This window comes from Ovis aries, chromosome 17 (assembly GCF_016772045.2).
Source record: "Ovis aries strain OAR_USU_Benz2616 breed Rambouillet chromosome 17, ARS-UI_Ramb_v3.0, whole genome shotgun sequence".
NCBI classification, from domain to species: domain Eukaryota; kingdom Metazoa; phylum Chordata; class Mammalia; order Artiodactyla; family Bovidae; genus Ovis; species Ovis aries.
In genome coordinates this window covers 3,393,341-3,410,065 of record NC_056070.1, presented here as the reverse complement: position 1 = coordinate 3,410,065, position 16,725 = coordinate 3,393,341, and the positions used below count along the sequence as shown (strand labels likewise).

Genomic DNA, 16,725 nt, shown 5'->3' with positions numbered 1-16,725 from the left:
AGAATACATTTTTATGGGATAGAGAATAAAATTTCACAACAGAATTCAACATTTTAGCCTGGCAGTGTGCTGTTGTGCTATTTTGTATTCGCCACGAATGAGCCAATGCATCCTCAGGACTGAGTCATCTTTCCTGGTGGGGCACCCTTCCTCCCAGGACTAGCGGAGAGGTACCCCTGGGGCTAGATCTTTTCTCGCTAACAATGGAGCTCTTGTTGGTGGCACCAAATGCTGTAGCAGTTTTAATATCTTAGTTAAAACGTGGTCATTGTTTTTCCCATTTAATACAAGAAAAAACTCCTGTTAGAACCAGTGTGAGTCATACATCATAAACATTCAGTACTCAAATTCCTATGGGTTTTGAATGCCAAACAACATCGTAGGCTTACATTTTTAAAAACTATATTGTAGAATGCTAGAAAACATATGGTAACCTTTCAAGTATTAAGTAAAGCTATAGTATTTTTAGGAATACATACTATTAAGCAAGCCTTTAATAAATTCCAATGTGATGCCAGATATGTTAAAATCCTGACATCATTTAATTCTTGTGCATAATCCTTTTTCATTGTCTTAATCCAACAAGCAAAGGACAAAAAAGATTTAGGAAAGATATGTTCAAAAGCACATGCATACATCCAAATTCACATGCATTGACATAACCATTGGTTTAACAGATCTGGCCTCATTAAAAACACTGAGATTTCAGTAAACCAAGATTGTACACAAAACTTGTGAAGGTACATGAGACTCAGGAAATGCTAATTGTGTATCTCAAACACTCACAAATGAAAAGCCAGAAAACCAGCAACTTTGCATCCAAATTTCCTGGCAAACCATAATCTCTAAAATAATACACTTTATATTAAATGATAAATAACAGGTTGCAGACCATTCATTCCAAAAGAAAATTACACTAACACTTGGCAACTTGACAGTAAAAATTGAAAAGCATGTTTTGGTAGTTATCTTTAGTTGACATATGAGAATTTTTGAGACAAATTCTTTTCTCCTTCAAATATTAAAGTAAATAAATATTTTTCATAGGGTCAATTCTAAAAAATAATGAATTAATAAAGTCAAGGGGAGGAAGCATTTTACAAACTTTAAATGATCACTAAATCACACACCAGTGACTGACTCTGCATTTTAAACGTCTGTACTTTGGGAAGTGGTTTCTGTGTGTCCAGAGCCCTGCGTGACTCAATTTACATCATAAAATGCTTTCAAAGAACTTTACTGTACTGGATACATTGGAAACACAAAGCTCATGTATATTCTCCATTGTTGCTATCATCTAAAAACCACACTGCCAGAAATGAGCTCAATTTTTAAAAAAAATAAATTTATTTAATTGGAGGTTAATTACCTTACAATATTGTATTGGTTTTGCCATACAACAACATGAATCTGCCACAGGTATACACGTGTTCCCCATCCTGAACCCCCCTCCGTCCTCCCTCCCCATACCACCCTTCTGGGTCGTCTCAGTGCACCAGCCCTAAGCATCCAATATCACGCATCAAACCTGGACTGATGATTCGTTTCATATATGATATTATACATGTTTCAATGCCTTTCTCCCAAATCATCCCACCCTCTCTCTCTCCCACAGAGTCCAAAAGACTGTTCTATACACCTGTGTCTCTTTTGCTGTCTCGCATACAGGGTTATATTGTTACCATCTTTCTAAATTCCACATGTATGCATTAGTATACTGTATTGGTGTTTTTCTTTCTGGCTTGCTTCACTCTGTATAATAGGCTCCGGTTTCATCCATCTCATTAGAACTGATTCAAATGTATTCTTTTTAACGGTTGAGTAATACTCCATTGTGTATATGTACCACAGCTTTCTTATCCATTCGTCTGTCCTGTTGCTTCCATGTCCTGGCTATTATAAACAGTGCTGCGATGAACATTGGGGTACACGTGTCTCTTTCAATTCTGGTTTCCTCAGTGTGCATGCCCAGCAGTGGGATTGCTGGGTCATAAGGCAGTTTCTATTTCCATTTTTTTAAGGAATCTCCACACTGTTCTTCATAGTGGCTGTACTAGTTTGCATTCCCATCAACAGTGTAAGAGGGTTCCCTTTTCTCCACACCCTCTCCAGCATTTATTGCTTGTAGACTTTTGGATAGCAGCCATTCTGACTAGAGTGAAATGGTACCTCATTGTGGTTTTGATTTGCATTTCTCTGATAATGAGTGATGTTGAGCATCTTTTCACGTGTTTGTTAGCCATCTGTATGTCTTCTTTGGAGAAATGTCTATTTAGTTCTTTGGCCCATTTTTTGATTGGGTCATTTATTTTTCTGGAATTGAGCTGTATGAGTTACTTGTATATTTTTGAGATTAGTTGTTTGTCAGTTGCTTCATTTGCTATTATTTTCTCCCATTCCGAAGGCTGTCTTTTCACCTTGCTTATAGTTTCCTTTGTTGTGAAGAAGCTTTTAAGTTTAATCAGGTCCCATTTGATTATTTTTGCTTTTATTTCCAATATTCTGGGAGGTGCTCAATTCTTAAAGCGGAGTTGGGACAAGCAGTTGCTAGTGCACTCTAGCCCTCTTGGTGAGCACAGCAAGCAAAACTCTTTGATCACACTGCCCCTCTCTGGTCAAAAGGGAAAACTGGGCTGGCCGGTCAAAGATTTTGTAGCATCACAAAAAATACGTTTCTTTAAAAGAGTATGTTTCCCAAAAGGGCAAAGCATCTAAATGGTAAATAACTTAAAAGCTCAAGAAAAATGTATCTTTTACTCCTCTGATAAACAATTTAGGAGGTAAATGCTGGTGTTCATACTATTATTTTCATAGAAACATCTGTTACAGTTCTTTCAGGAAAAGAACAAAATATTATATTGATTATGAATCACCAATTGCTATATACAAATGTCAATTTAAAAAGACCAACTTATTAAACTATTTGTATTAATTTAGATGTGAAAATTCAGCATATGCTGTTAATGGCAAATACTTCATTATAATTTTTATAAGTATTTAGTTTAAAATTTAAAAAGTATATTATTAGAGTTACTGAAACTTAAATGTCCCCCAAAAGTCACAGTGATATTGAAAAGAAATTCTAAGATATTTGAAAATCCCTAGTCATAGTAACTGTTCACTTCAAAGTCATTTGTCTGGACACAGTAGTTGATATTAATATTAATAGTATTACAGTAATGATGGGAATTAACATTTGTTTACCATCTATTGTGCCAAACAAGGTCTCAGCTCTTTGTAGCTAGTAACTCTTTCATTCTCAGAACTATGAATTAGGCTCTATTTTAATCCCCATTTTACAGATAAGGAAACCAGGAGCAGAAAGAACTAGTATAAAGCTGATGCAAGGTTCCACAGCTTAAGCGGTGCTTCTAGGATTCAAACCCAGGCAGTCTGACAACAGCATTCTCTCTTCTATTATGCTATGTATAGAGGAAATCAGGAGCCATTTACTTTCTGGTACTTATGTATTTTGCTACTACAATCTGAAAAGAAATGTGATACTTTCTCTATACTTGTTTATTATCAAGATCGAATCAAAAAATTTTATGCTAATTAGGGAAATGGCAACCCACTCCAGTGTTCTTGCCTGGAGAATCCCAGGGACGGGGGAGCCTGGTAGGCTTCTGTCTATAGGGTCGCACAGAGTCAGACATGACTGAAGTGACTTAGCAGCAATATAAGCAAATGCTACAAAAACTACACATTATACATTCATTTTTTATATGTATGGTAATTAAAGAAATATCAGAAATCTGAGCAACTGTTTTCAAATTTCTGGTAAATTTCTGATCTATTTTTAATTTTAACATCAATTACTTAGTTGCCATATTTTTGAGTTACCTGAATCTCTGTCCATAGCTTCAACTCTTGTGACAAACTCTCCTGGATTTTGATTTTCTTTAACTGAAGCTTCATACAGGTGCTGCTTAAATACTGGGGCCTCATCATTTACATCAAGAACAGTGATTGTCAAAGTCTGGGATGAAGAAAGTGTTGGTGTGCCACCATCCAGTGCCAGAAGGGTCAGAATGTGCTGACTTTTTATCTCATAATCCAAAGGAGAAGCAGTAGTTAGAAAACCTGTTTTGAAAGAGGAGAAAAGTAATACATAATATTCTTTGGGGAAGTCATGCTTACTCTACTTTTGCATAAGTTCTCTAACCTGCTAAAATTCAGAAGCTTTCTCTGTTGAAGAATTTAAATTTATATATTATCTAGAATAAAAGAGAACATTTTTAATCAGAAAAGTCATCCTAATTTAAATATAAGAATGAATGAGAATTCAGAAATAATCCATCATGTACCATTATCTACTGCGATGATTACATCAAGAATATTTATCTATCCAACATCTATCTTCATTTAAAAAAAAATACCACTATAATGACAGAAAGTGAAGAGGAACTAAAGAGCCCATTGATGAGGGTAAAAGAAGAGAGTTAAAAAGCTAGCTTAAAACTTGACACTCAAGAAATTAAGATCATGGCATCTGGTCCCATTACTTTGGGAGAGCCAATTCCTAGGCAGATTGATAAGAAGTCTGGGGGTCCCCAAAGAGAGAGGGATCTGGAATTGTCGAGGAGGAAAGGATAACAGTTTTTCTTTTTTCCTCGGCATTTCTTAGTCTTAGTCACAGTCACATAAGTCACATTTTTATCTTTAAGCCTCAAACTGATGATTACACAACAAACAACTCAGTTTAAACTCTGTACTAAGGATTATATAACAATAATGTATCCTGCATCAGGACAGTTTCTGGAAAAAAACCTTCTGGCTAATCCTGTTATCTTAAAATGTAAATTATGGGAGTGGGTCTAGTAAGATCTTTACAACCTCCAGACATTCTTTTGATTCATTGTAATAACTAATTAAAAAGTATATAATTCCCTTGCTAACCCTAGTGAAGGGGGCACTCTCCATCCCCCTTCTGATGTCTATGTCGGAAGCTTTCCCTATCCTTTTTCTTACTTTAATAAAACTTTATTACACAAAAGCTCTGAGTCATCAAGCCTCGTCTATGGCCCGGATTGAAGTCTTCTCCTCTGGAGGCCAAGAATCCCAGTGTCTTTCGTGGTTCAGCAACAACCTTTCAACTTCATGGCAAACAGAAGGGATAGAAGTAGAAACAGTGACAGATTTTACTTTCTTGAGCTCCAAAATCACTGAAGACAGTGACTGCAGCCATGAAATTAAAGGCTTGCTTCATGGAAGAAAAACTCTGACAAACCTAGACAGCATATTAGAAAGCAGAGACATCACTTTACCAACGAAGGTCCATATGGTTGAAACTATGGTTTTTCTAGTAATCATGTATGGATGTGAAAGCTGGACCATAAAGAAGGCTGAGCACTGAAGAATTGATGCTTTTGAACCATGGTGCTGGAGAAGACTCCTGAGAGTTTCTTGGACTGCAAGATCAAACCAGTTAATCCTAACGAAAAGCAACCCTAAGTATTCATTGGAAGGACTGATAGTGAAGCTGAAGCTCCAATACTTTGGCCATCTGTTGCAAAGAGCCAACTCATCAGAAAAGACTCTGATGGTGGGAAGGATTAAGGGCGTGAGGAGAAGAGAGCGGCAGAAGGCAAGATGGTTGGATGGCGTCACCGACTCAATGAACATGAGTTTGAGCCAACTCCAGAAGACAATGAAGGACAGAGCAGCCTGGCATGCTGCAGTCCACGGGGTCGCAAAGAGTGGGACATGGGTTAGCAACTGAATAACAAGGTTCTAACAGTATCCCTCTTTATGTCAGAGGACACTTCACGTGTAAATGTGACCAAAGTACAAAAAGTTACGGTTATATCCTTGAAGAGATCAAGTTTTTGTTAAAAAATTATAGTTTCTTTATACTATTCTCAGTTAACTATCTTTCATATTAATAAAAAATAATAAAGACTTTATAACTAGGACAATGAAATTCACAAATAAAATGTCTCTATCCAACTGCCACAGAAGTACATAATTCACATAAGCCACGTGTTATAAAAACTTGCATACATATATTCATTACGTAATTCCAACTGTCACATTTTTCCTTTTAGAATTGGAACTTGCTTCTCTAACACATGTTTATCCTATAAGAACATTTCTTCAAATAATTAAAGAGATTTACTGAGTCATATTATATAAAATGGCTTCTCAATAATTGCTTATCATTTTATACTTTACAGACAAAAGCCATTGAAAACCTTACTTTGTCTTAATTAAAAAAAAAACATGAACCTTGTGAGAGGAAAAAACAGCCCGACTCATATGAGTATATTCAGTAATTAGCATTTTTATGATGTTAAAAAGATCTGTAACAGCCACTGCAATTGTTCAAGATTCATGATACCTATATTACTGAGACACAATTCTATTTTTATCCACCCTCTTTAACAACCTGAAATGGACCCTCCTTAGCCATTCTGGAAAGCATTTTAAGCATTGCTGAAACAGATCCTCGGAGACCCTAGCTCTAACAGAAATCAGCAACCAGGTCTGGACTCTCTCTACATCAGTTGGGCTTTTAGGTAGTATGCATTCAGGCCTCAGAATGGAACCATATGTATAGGATTTAATAAATATTTTGATGAAAATTTCCAACAGTATATAGCCAGACTATAATCATGACTTCCAAATCCTACACATTCAATCTCACTTCCAAATAATGTTCTTATTAACAGTTGGACCAAATGGTATACGTCTGAGATTTTTTCCTATTGTTCATAAAGAAATGACTTTATTTTGAGAATGAGATGGTAGTCCACCTCTTTATTTTCTGAAAATCAGGGCGAAGGAATTTCATTCAATTATATATATGTGTGTGTGTGTGTGTGTGTGTGTGTATGTGTGTGTGTGTTAACTGGTGAGAAACTGTCAGCATTACAAGGTTGACACTTTGCATATATAACTGTCCATCAAGCTGCATCAAAACTTTTAGAAGACATTATCTGGCAATATGGTGACAGCAAGATAAGAGCAGTGACAGTGAGTGCCATTTCTGCAGAGAACTGAAGATTGAATGAATACTTCTTCCAAAAATAAAATGGTTCAGTTGTGAAAAGTAAAGGTCTTGATGTCCAAATTAATCCAACTATTTAAAAACACATGATTTCCAACTATTTACAAGGGTATGTTTCTATGATCTTAGAGATGCTTTGATACTAAAGTCTTTGATTAACACGGTTGACCAGTCATGTTCTACCTTGATTTATTTTGGTATACCTCCTACCCTGTGAACACACACAATAAGGGCAAAAAAATTGGCTACTGTAAAATATTCACCCCAGGAAATGTGACCTAGCTACAGAGCAGATCTATATTAACAAACAGGCCAACTACTGTTGGTTTCCTGAATACAACATCTATGCCTACCACCTGTATAAGTGAAATGGTAAATCAAGTCAAATTTCCTTAATGCATATGCATCTTGAGAAGATCATCTGGTAATAGAGGAAAATGGAAAGGGTAAATGCAAGCAAGCAATCACAGGCTGTAATCGACAGTGACTTAGACGGTACCTGATGACTCATCTAGCATAAAGGCCATGTTTTCATTTCCTGAGAGGATGCTAAATGTTACTCTTCCATTCCTTCCTGCATCTGGATCTTGAGCAGTTATGTGATGTACCAAGGAGCCCACCGCAGCATCCTCTCTGACACGGGCGATGGGGAAGGACGTAAAAGTGGGACTGTGGTCATTCACATCCAGAATCACTACCTTCGCCATCAGTGATCTCAATCGACGGTCCGTCACGTTCACAGCCTGGTCCGATGCGGTTACTGTCAGGACCACAGTTGGAACTCTCTCTCTGTCAAGGGGAGACATCGTGACCAAAGTGCCAGATGAGGGGTGGATGAGAAATGGATTCATTCCAGGGTGGTTGGCTTCAATGAAGTATTGTATTCTACTGTTCAAAAAGCTGCCGTCACCATCTTTGGCATTGAAGATGTGCACCAGAGTACCAACAGGGGTGTCCTCTGCTACACTTATCACAATGAACTCCTCCCGGAAAGATGGGGAATGGTCATTCTGATCTTCCACAGCAACACTCAGGAAGACCGTGCTATTCACGGGAGGGTTTCTGCTATGGTCTTTAGTTACCACCCTGAAAAGATAATGAGACATCATTTCATAATCCAGTTCCTTAGAGAGGAACAAGTCTCCTGTTGAGCTGTCCACTTCAAAGTGACCATCCTTGTCATCTGCAGTGATACTAAAATGCAACTTCCTGCCATACTGTCTTTGAAGGTGATCAGGTGACTTTATCAAGCTCATTACTTTTGTAGGCTTCAAGTTTTCTGGTATAACTAAATGTCTAATATTCTGAGAAATGACAGTTCTCCCTCTGGATAGTGGTATCACCTGAAATAAGAATAAAAAGGAGCTGTTAATTTGTGGTATTTTAATAATTTAATCAACACAGGTGCTGCTATTCTTTTGGGAGCTAATTCCTGCTATTCATGATATGTATATATACATATTACAAATAAATATGAATATAGTAATTGATGAGAAATGTCTTTTCTTTTATTGCCTAATTCCAGTATGTCTCTGAAAATTAAAAATTGCATAATATCTAGGAGATAAGAAAGTACAGGATTTTCTACTTCCCCATTTGCTGAATTGGATGCAATGATAGTTTGAGAGGCCACAAATGAGAACCAAGGTAGTTAGTTCCACAAGCTATTCTAAATCCTAGAAACCCTTGTCTCCTTAATGACAACATCTGCATACATTTAAGAATCACGTGTCTGTTCACCTGAAATTAGAGACTTGAGATATTATGATAGAATTTTCTCCCAAACCACACATCCTTAGTCAGTAAAGAATATACTTTGGAAACAGAATACTTGGGGATATATATTCTTGATTAGTATTCATACCTATGCTAATATTACTGATTATCATGTGTTTGAATAAAAATCTTCCTATAGTCATCTTGTTTTTGATGGGTTGCTGTAATTTTTTTTCCTACTATCAAGACTTCCCACAAATCATTTGCTCATTATGACTAAAGGGAAGCCTTAAAATATGGATCTCAAGTGACTTTCTAATTTTTAAAATAGTTACAAAAACTATGTGATTTATTATTGGCCATTTGTTTATAAATGTTTCTTCTGCAAATTTACCAGGTCCTTGAAACTAGGAAAAAAGAAAAGGTATTTTTTTGTTCTTCATTAATAAAGTAGTATAAATACCCACATAGTGATGAAAGAATCTTGTCAGTAACTGTACAAATTTTAAATAAATATTTATTTAAATATAACCATTTCTCAAATAGTAGTAAAGTGACTTAATATATTGTACACATACATCTGCAATGCTCTTTAAAGGGAGTATTCACATTTTTAAAGTATCTTCACTTTATACATTTGTATATAAAGTAAAAAAAAAACCTTTCAGAGCATTTTCCCCCATTTTGTGTGATGTGAGCTATTACCTGAATATTAATAACTGCCTGTCCTTGAAGAGGAGGCACCCCCTGGTCACTGGCAATGACAGTCATCCTGTAAGAAGGTCCATAATCATGTGAAAGTACTCGAGTTGTTCTTATTTCACCACTGTTGGCATCAATCTTGAAGGGATCAGAACTACCTTCTACACATACACACACACACACAAAATTAAGAAATTAATGTTAGTTAATAATGCAGAATACAGAGAGTTAACTAATACAAATATATCTGGATCATTTGGGAGATTTATTTACCTTAAGCGCTGTGAGAATATGAACATAAGGATAATATGAAAAATGTAGACAAGAAATGTAATAGATTATAAAAATTTTATTATGGAAATTTTCACATACTAAAAATTAGACAATGATATAATGAACTTTCACGTGCCTATCACTTAGCTCCAGTATTTATCCACTCACGGGCCGCAACATTGAGCAATCCAATCCTGGGCATATATCCTGACAAAACTATAATTCAAAAAGATACATGTGCTTCTAAACTCATAGCAGCACCATTCACAATAGCCGGGATACAGAAACAGCCTAAGTGTCCCTAGACAGGAGAATAGGTAAAAACAGATGCAGATTATATACACAATGGAATATTACTCAGCCATAAAAAGACTGAAATAATGGCATTTGCAACAGCATGGGCGGACCTAGAGATCACCATAAAGTGAAGTAAGTCAGACACAGAAAGACAAATACCACGTGATATCACTTATATGTCAAATCTAAAACATGAACGAAGGAGCTGAACTACCAAACAGAAACAGACTCACAGACACAGAGGACAGACTGTGGTAGCCAAGGGGCAGGAAGGCAGAGGCTCGGTGGATCTGGGATTAGCAGATGCAAACCATCATATCAAGAATGGACAAATAGCAAGGACCTACTGTACAGCACAGGGATTTATATTCAATATCCTATAATAAACCATATGGAAAAGGATAAAAAAATAATATTTGTTAACTCATGGCTAATATTATTAGACATTCAGATATTTCCCTTCCCTGTGTACTTTAAAAGCAAATCTCAGACATTATATCATTTTTCCTGCATATTTTTAACACACATCTCTAAAAGATAAGGAAAAATATAATTATAGTATTATATTTTAAAAAATTAGTAATAATTCCTTCATATTATCAAATTTCTAGTTATTTTTAAAATTTCCAACTGTCTCAAATATTGTTTAGTCAATTCAAATTAGGTTTAACATAAACTCCATATATGCATATCTCTTCAGTCTATCTCTTCCTGTCATCTATTTATTTATTTTTATTTACTTTGCAACTCATCTGCTGAAGAATTGACTATGTATCCTGAAGCTTCCCATGGTCTAGATTTGCCTGTTGCTTCTTTCCAACATGGAGCTTAATACGTTCTTCTGTCCTCTATGTTTTCCTTAAATTGGGAGGTAGATGTATAAATCAATCACATTCGGGTTCATTTTAGGCGGAAGACTGCTTCTTAAGTGCTGTGTTGTGTTTTCCTTCAGAGGTACATATCTAATTGTCTCTTTCTGTGATATGGGCACCAGTTGGTACACAGCCTAGATCCATTAATGATTCACGAAATGTTGCAAAGTATAACATTCTGAGTCTAGGATCCCATCTTCATTTATTGGCTGGAATGTATTACTCGAGAGAATTGTCTTATCTGTTTATTGGCAACCCACTGGGGCAGTTCATTAAAGGAAAAGTCAGTATAAATGATAGTAAAATTTTATTTAACAGTATTCAAAATAATGGATTGATTCACTAACATACTTTAGTACTCCAACTATGATCATTAAAGGTTTGTTTAGTTTCTGTTTTAAGAATCATTAAACATACATTTAAACATATTATAAATGGGTAAATCTATTGCCATTATTATCCCTACTGATGTTCACACTGTTTCATCTCTGAACATTCGGTTCAGTTCAGTCGCTCAGTCATGTCTGACTCTGCGACCCCATGAATTGCAGCACGCCAGGCCTCCTTGCCATCACCAACTCTCGGAGTTCACTCAAACTCATTTGCGTCGAGTTGGTGATGCCATCCAGGCATCTCATCCTCTGTCATCCCCTTCTCCTCCTGCCCCCAATCCCTCCCAGCATCAGGGTCTTTTCCAATGAGTCAACTCTTCACATGTGGTGGCCAAAGTATTGGAGTTTCAGCTTCAGCATCAGTCCTTCCAATGAACACCCAGGAATGATCTCCTTTAGAATGGACTGGTTGGATCTCCTTGCAGTCCAAGGGACTCTCAAGAGTCTTCTCCAACACCACACTTCAAAAGCATCAATTCTTCAGTGCTCGGCTTTCTTCACAGTCCAACTCTCATATTCATACATGACCAAAGGAAAAACCATAGCCTTGACTAGATGGACCTTTGTTGGCAAAGTAATATCTTGGCTTTGTAATATGCTGTCTAGGTTGGTCATAACTTTTCTTCCAAGGAGTAAGCGTCTTTTAATTTCATGGCTGCAGTCACCATCTGCAGTGATTTTGGAGCCCCCCAAAATAAAGTCTGACTCTGTTTCCACTGTTTCCCCATCTATTTCCCATGAAGTGATGGGACCAGATGCCATGATCTTCGTTTTCTGAATGTTGAGCTTTAAGCCAACTTTTTCATTCTCCTCTTTCACTTTCATCAAGAGGCTTTTTAGTTCCTCTTCACTTTCTGCCATAAGGGTGGTGTCATCTGCATATCTGAGGTTATTGATATTTCTCCGGCAATCTTGACTCCAGCTTGTGCTTCTTCCAGCCCAGTGCTTCTCATGATATACTCTGCATAGAAGTTAAATAAGCAGGGTGACAATATACAGCCTTGATGTACTCCTTTTCCTATTTGGAACCAGGCTATTGTTCCATGTCCAGTTCTAACTGTTGCGTCCTGACCTGCATACAGGTTTCTCAAGAGGCAGGTTAGGTGGTCTGGCATTCCCATCTCCTTCAGAATTTTCCACAGTTTATTGTGATCCACACAGTCAAAGGCTTTGGCATAGTCAATAAAACAGAAATAGATGTTTTTCTGAAACTCTCTTGCTTTTTCCATGATCCAGCAGATGTTGGCAATTTGATCTCTGGTTCCTCTGCCTTTTCTAAAACCAGCTTGAACATCTGGAAGTTCACGGTTCATGTACTGCTGAAGCCTGGCTTGGAGAATTTTGAGCATTACTTTACTAGTGTGTGAGTGAGATGAGTGCAATTGTGCAGTAGTTTGAGCATTCTTTGGCATTGCCTTCCTTTGGTATTGGAATGAAAACTGACCTTTTCCAGTCCTGTGGCCATTGCTGAGTTTTCCAAAATCGCTGGCATATTGAGTGTATACTTTCACAGCATCATCTTTCAGGATTTGAAAGAGCTCAACTGGAATTTCATTACCTCCACTAGCTTTGTTAGGATCTTCTTAAAGATGGTTCCCAGGGCTTCCCAGGTGGTGCTAGTGGTAAGGAATCCACCTGCCAATGCAGGAGACGTAAGACATGGGTTTGACCCCTGGGTTGGGAAGTTCTCCTGGGGAAGGGCATGGCAACCCACTCCAGTATTCTTGCCTGGGGAATCCCATGGAGAGAGGAGGCTGATGGGTTATAGTCCATGAGGATGCACAGAGTCGGACACAACTGATGTGACTTAGCACACATGCACAAAGGTGGTTCCTAAGTCTTTGATATGACCTAGTCATCTTTAGCAGCCTCCTGGTATCTGGTTTAACAAAATGTTACAGACTCATCTTGAAGATTTCCTGTCTGAGACCTGGAGTCAGTCATTTCTCCAAGGACTCCTGGTTTCTTCTATGGAACACAGTATTGGGAGGTTGTACTCTGCTCATTGCTCCTGGGTCATTCATTCTTTCTAGGCCATCGTCAGTGGACAGAGAATACACATGCCCACACTAAAATATGTCCCAAGTTCATACTGATATTTCTAATTCAAACTGATTATGGTAGGGCTTTTTTCTAGTTTGTTAAATAATAGATTTGTATTCTTTGATAAAATCTTAATACTTCAACAATCCAAAAATCTGGACCAGTCATGACTCTCTTTCATTCTTTTATTCAGCTGTCAATGAGTCATTATGATACAACAGGCACTTGACCAGTTATAGGGGAAATAAAGGCAAATCAAAAAGCACTCCTGCCCTTAAGAAAGTCAGAGTATAGGGGGGAGGGAAAGATGGTGGAGGAATAGGACGGGAAGACCACTTTCTCCCTCACAAATTCCTCAAAAGAACATTTCAACGCCGAGCAAACTCCACAAACAACTTCTGTAGGCTGGCAGAGGACATCAGGCAACCAGAAAAGCAGACCATTGTCTTCAAAAACAGGTAGGAAAAAATATAAAAGACGAGAAAGGAGACAAAGGAGGTGGGGAGGGAGCTCCGTCCCGGGAAGGGAAGCCCGTCCTGGGAAGGGAATTTCAAGAAGAGAGGTTTCCAAACACCAGGAAACACTCTCCCTTCCGAGTCTGTGGCGAGCCTTGGAAACACAGAGGGCAATATAACAGGAAGGAAAAATAGATAAATAATTAAAACCAACACATTACAAGCCCACCAGTAACTCCCCCAGCGGAAAAGCAGCACAGATGCCTGCATCCGCCATTGGGAAGTGGGGGCAGGGCAGGGACGCGCGGGAGGCGCGGGCTGCAGAGCTTTGCAAGAATCGGGCAGGAACGCCCCACGCGCAACCAGAACGATCTAACTTGGGCTAGCAAACCAGACTGTGGGATAGCTACCACGCGAAAAGCTCGAACATAAGACACCGCCAGGACCGAGCACAGAACAAAGGACGGAACGGAAAAAGCCGGCTGCAGACCATTCCCCGCCGGGGACAGGCAGCCAGAGCTGTAAGGGCTGGAAAGGGGCAATTGCAGACCCGGAGAGACTTTACTTACCTAACTGCAAGCAGGCTCCTTTGCTAAGACTTCTGGGGGTGCTGGACAGTCACAATCTGCCTCACGGGGTGCGCCAGCGGTCCACCCAGAGAGCTGAGCGGCAGCGGCGGAAAAGGTGACAAGCCACGGCGATCGCGCTCGCCAAACTCCTGAGCTACTCGGACCTGGGAAGGGCACAAAGCGCAGTCCCAGGCGAATCTGTGCCTCTGAGGGCTGCCTGAGCGCCGGACCTGAGCGGCTTGGACAGGGGAAGTGCACGCAGCCTAGGGCCGGCCCCAGACGGTTCCTGGCTGAGCATCGTAGAGCCGGAGCGGTTTGTGCGCCGCGAGAAAGGACAGGTCAAGCGGGGCTGAGATACTGTGTGCACACGACAGTGCTATTTGTTTGCAGCATCCCCCCTCCCCACAGCGCGACTGAACTAGTGAGCCTAAAAAACCAGCAAACAGAAGAAGTTAAACAGAGGGAACCACCTTGGAAGTGATCCCACATGGCCCATAACATCAGAGAAGGGCCAGATATATTTTTAATATTTTTAAAATCATTCCTTTTTTTTTTTTTTTTGCTTTTTTGTTTTTTGGTTTTTTTCTTTTTTCTTTTTTTTTCTAACTTTTTTTTTATTGTTAAGTCTTCTATTTCTCCTCTAATTTTTATTTCTATAACCTATTATTACTATGTAAAAAAAAGACTTTTTTTTTTTTTAAGGCAAACACCATATATAGTCTTTGAATGGTTGTTGGTGTTTTTTTTTGTTTGTTTGTTTGTTTGTTTTTTAATAATTCTTTTTCTTTCTTCCTTTTTCCTTCTGCTTTTCTTTAATATTGTATCTTTGAAAATCCAACCTCTACTCTAGATTTTTAATCTTTGCTCTTAGGTTTTTGTTGTCAATTTTGTACATTTAAAAACCCAAACTTCACTACCCAAGTTTACCTGAGAGCGAGATTACTGGCTTGACCACTCTCTCCTCCTCTGGCCTCTCCTTTTTCTCCACCAGGTGGCCTCTGTCTCTTTTCTCCCCCATCTCTTCTCTATCCAACTCTGTGAATCTCTGTGTGTTCCAGACGGTAGAGAACACCTAAGGAACTGGTTACTGGCAGGATTTGTCTCTCTCCTACTCATTCCTCTCTCTTATCCTCCTGGTCATCTCTGTCTACTTCCTCCCTCTCCTCTTCCCCGTATAACTCTGTAAATACCTCTGAGTGGTCCAGACTATAGAGCCACATAAGGAAGTGACTACTGGCTAGCTTGCTCTCTCCTCTTTTGACCTCACCGCATCTCATTCCAGTTACCTCTAACTACCCCTCCATCTTCTCTTCTCCTTGTAACTCAGTGAACCTCTCTGAGTGTCCCTCAATGTGGAGAAACTTTTCATCTTTAACCTAGATGTTTTATCATCGGTGCTGTATAGATGGAGAAGTCTAGAGGCTACTGTAAAAATAAAACTGAAAACCAGAAGCAGGAGGCTTAAATCCAAAGCCTGAAAACATTAGAGAACTCTTGAATTCAGGGAACATTAAGCAATAGGAGCTCATCAAATGCCTTCATACCTACACCGAAACCAAGCTCCACCCAAGGGCCAACAAGTTCCAAAACAAGACATACCACGCAAATTCTCCAGCAACACAGGAACACTCCCCTGAGCCTCAATATACAGGCAGCTCAAAATTATCCCAAAACCTTTGATGTCTCATAACCCATTACAGGTCACTCCACTGCACTCCAGAGAGAAGAAACCCAGCTCCACCCACCAAAACTCCAACACAAGCCTCCCTAACCAGGAAACCATGACAAGCCACTGATAGAACCCCACCCAAAGTGAGGAAGCTCCATAATAAAGAGAACTCCACAAATTACCAGAATATAAAAAGGCCACCCCTAACGAAGAGACAGAGGAATACTCAGCAGGTAAAGGAACAGGAGTGTTGCCCACCAAACCAAACGAAAGAGGAAGAAGTAGGGAATCTACCTGAGAAGGAATTCCGAATATTGATAGTGAAAATGATCCAAAATCTTGAAATCAAAATGGAATCACAGATAAATAGCCTAGAGACAAGGATTGAGAAGATGCAAGAAAGGTTTAACAAGGACCTAGAAGAAATAAAAAAGAGTCAAAATATAATGAATAACGCAATAAATGAGATCAGAAACACTCTGGACGCAACAAATAGTAGAATAACGGAGGCAGAAGATAGGATTAGTGAAATAGAAGATAGAATGGTAGAAATAAATGAATCAGAGAGGAAACAAGAAAAACGAATTAAAAGAAACGAGGACAATCTCAGAGACCTCCAGGACAATATGAAATGCTGCAACATTTGAATTATAGGAGTCCCAGAAGAAGAAGACAGAAAGAAAGATCATGAGAAAATCCTTGAGGAGATAATAGTTGAAAACTTCCCT

The 16,725-nt window shown here is 38.6% G+C and overlaps 1 protein-coding gene across 1 annotated transcript in view; it reads right to left on the bottom strand.

Moving 5' to 3' along the window:
* DCHS2 (dachsous cadherin-related 2) overlaps positions 1 to 16,725 on the bottom strand; it is a 349,005-nt gene that overhangs the window by 122,171 nt on the left and 210,109 nt on the right. The window contains exons 8-10 of the mRNA XM_060400925.1: positions 9,431 to 9,588; positions 7,509 to 8,352; positions 3,844 to 4,083 (exon numbers count right to left, since the gene is read on the bottom strand). Coding sequence (XP_060256908.1) covers positions 3,844 to 4,083; positions 7,509 to 8,352; positions 9,431 to 9,588 — 1,242 coding nt within the window. The remainder of the gene's footprint in view (positions 1 to 3,843; positions 4,084 to 7,508; positions 8,353 to 9,430; positions 9,589 to 16,725) is intronic.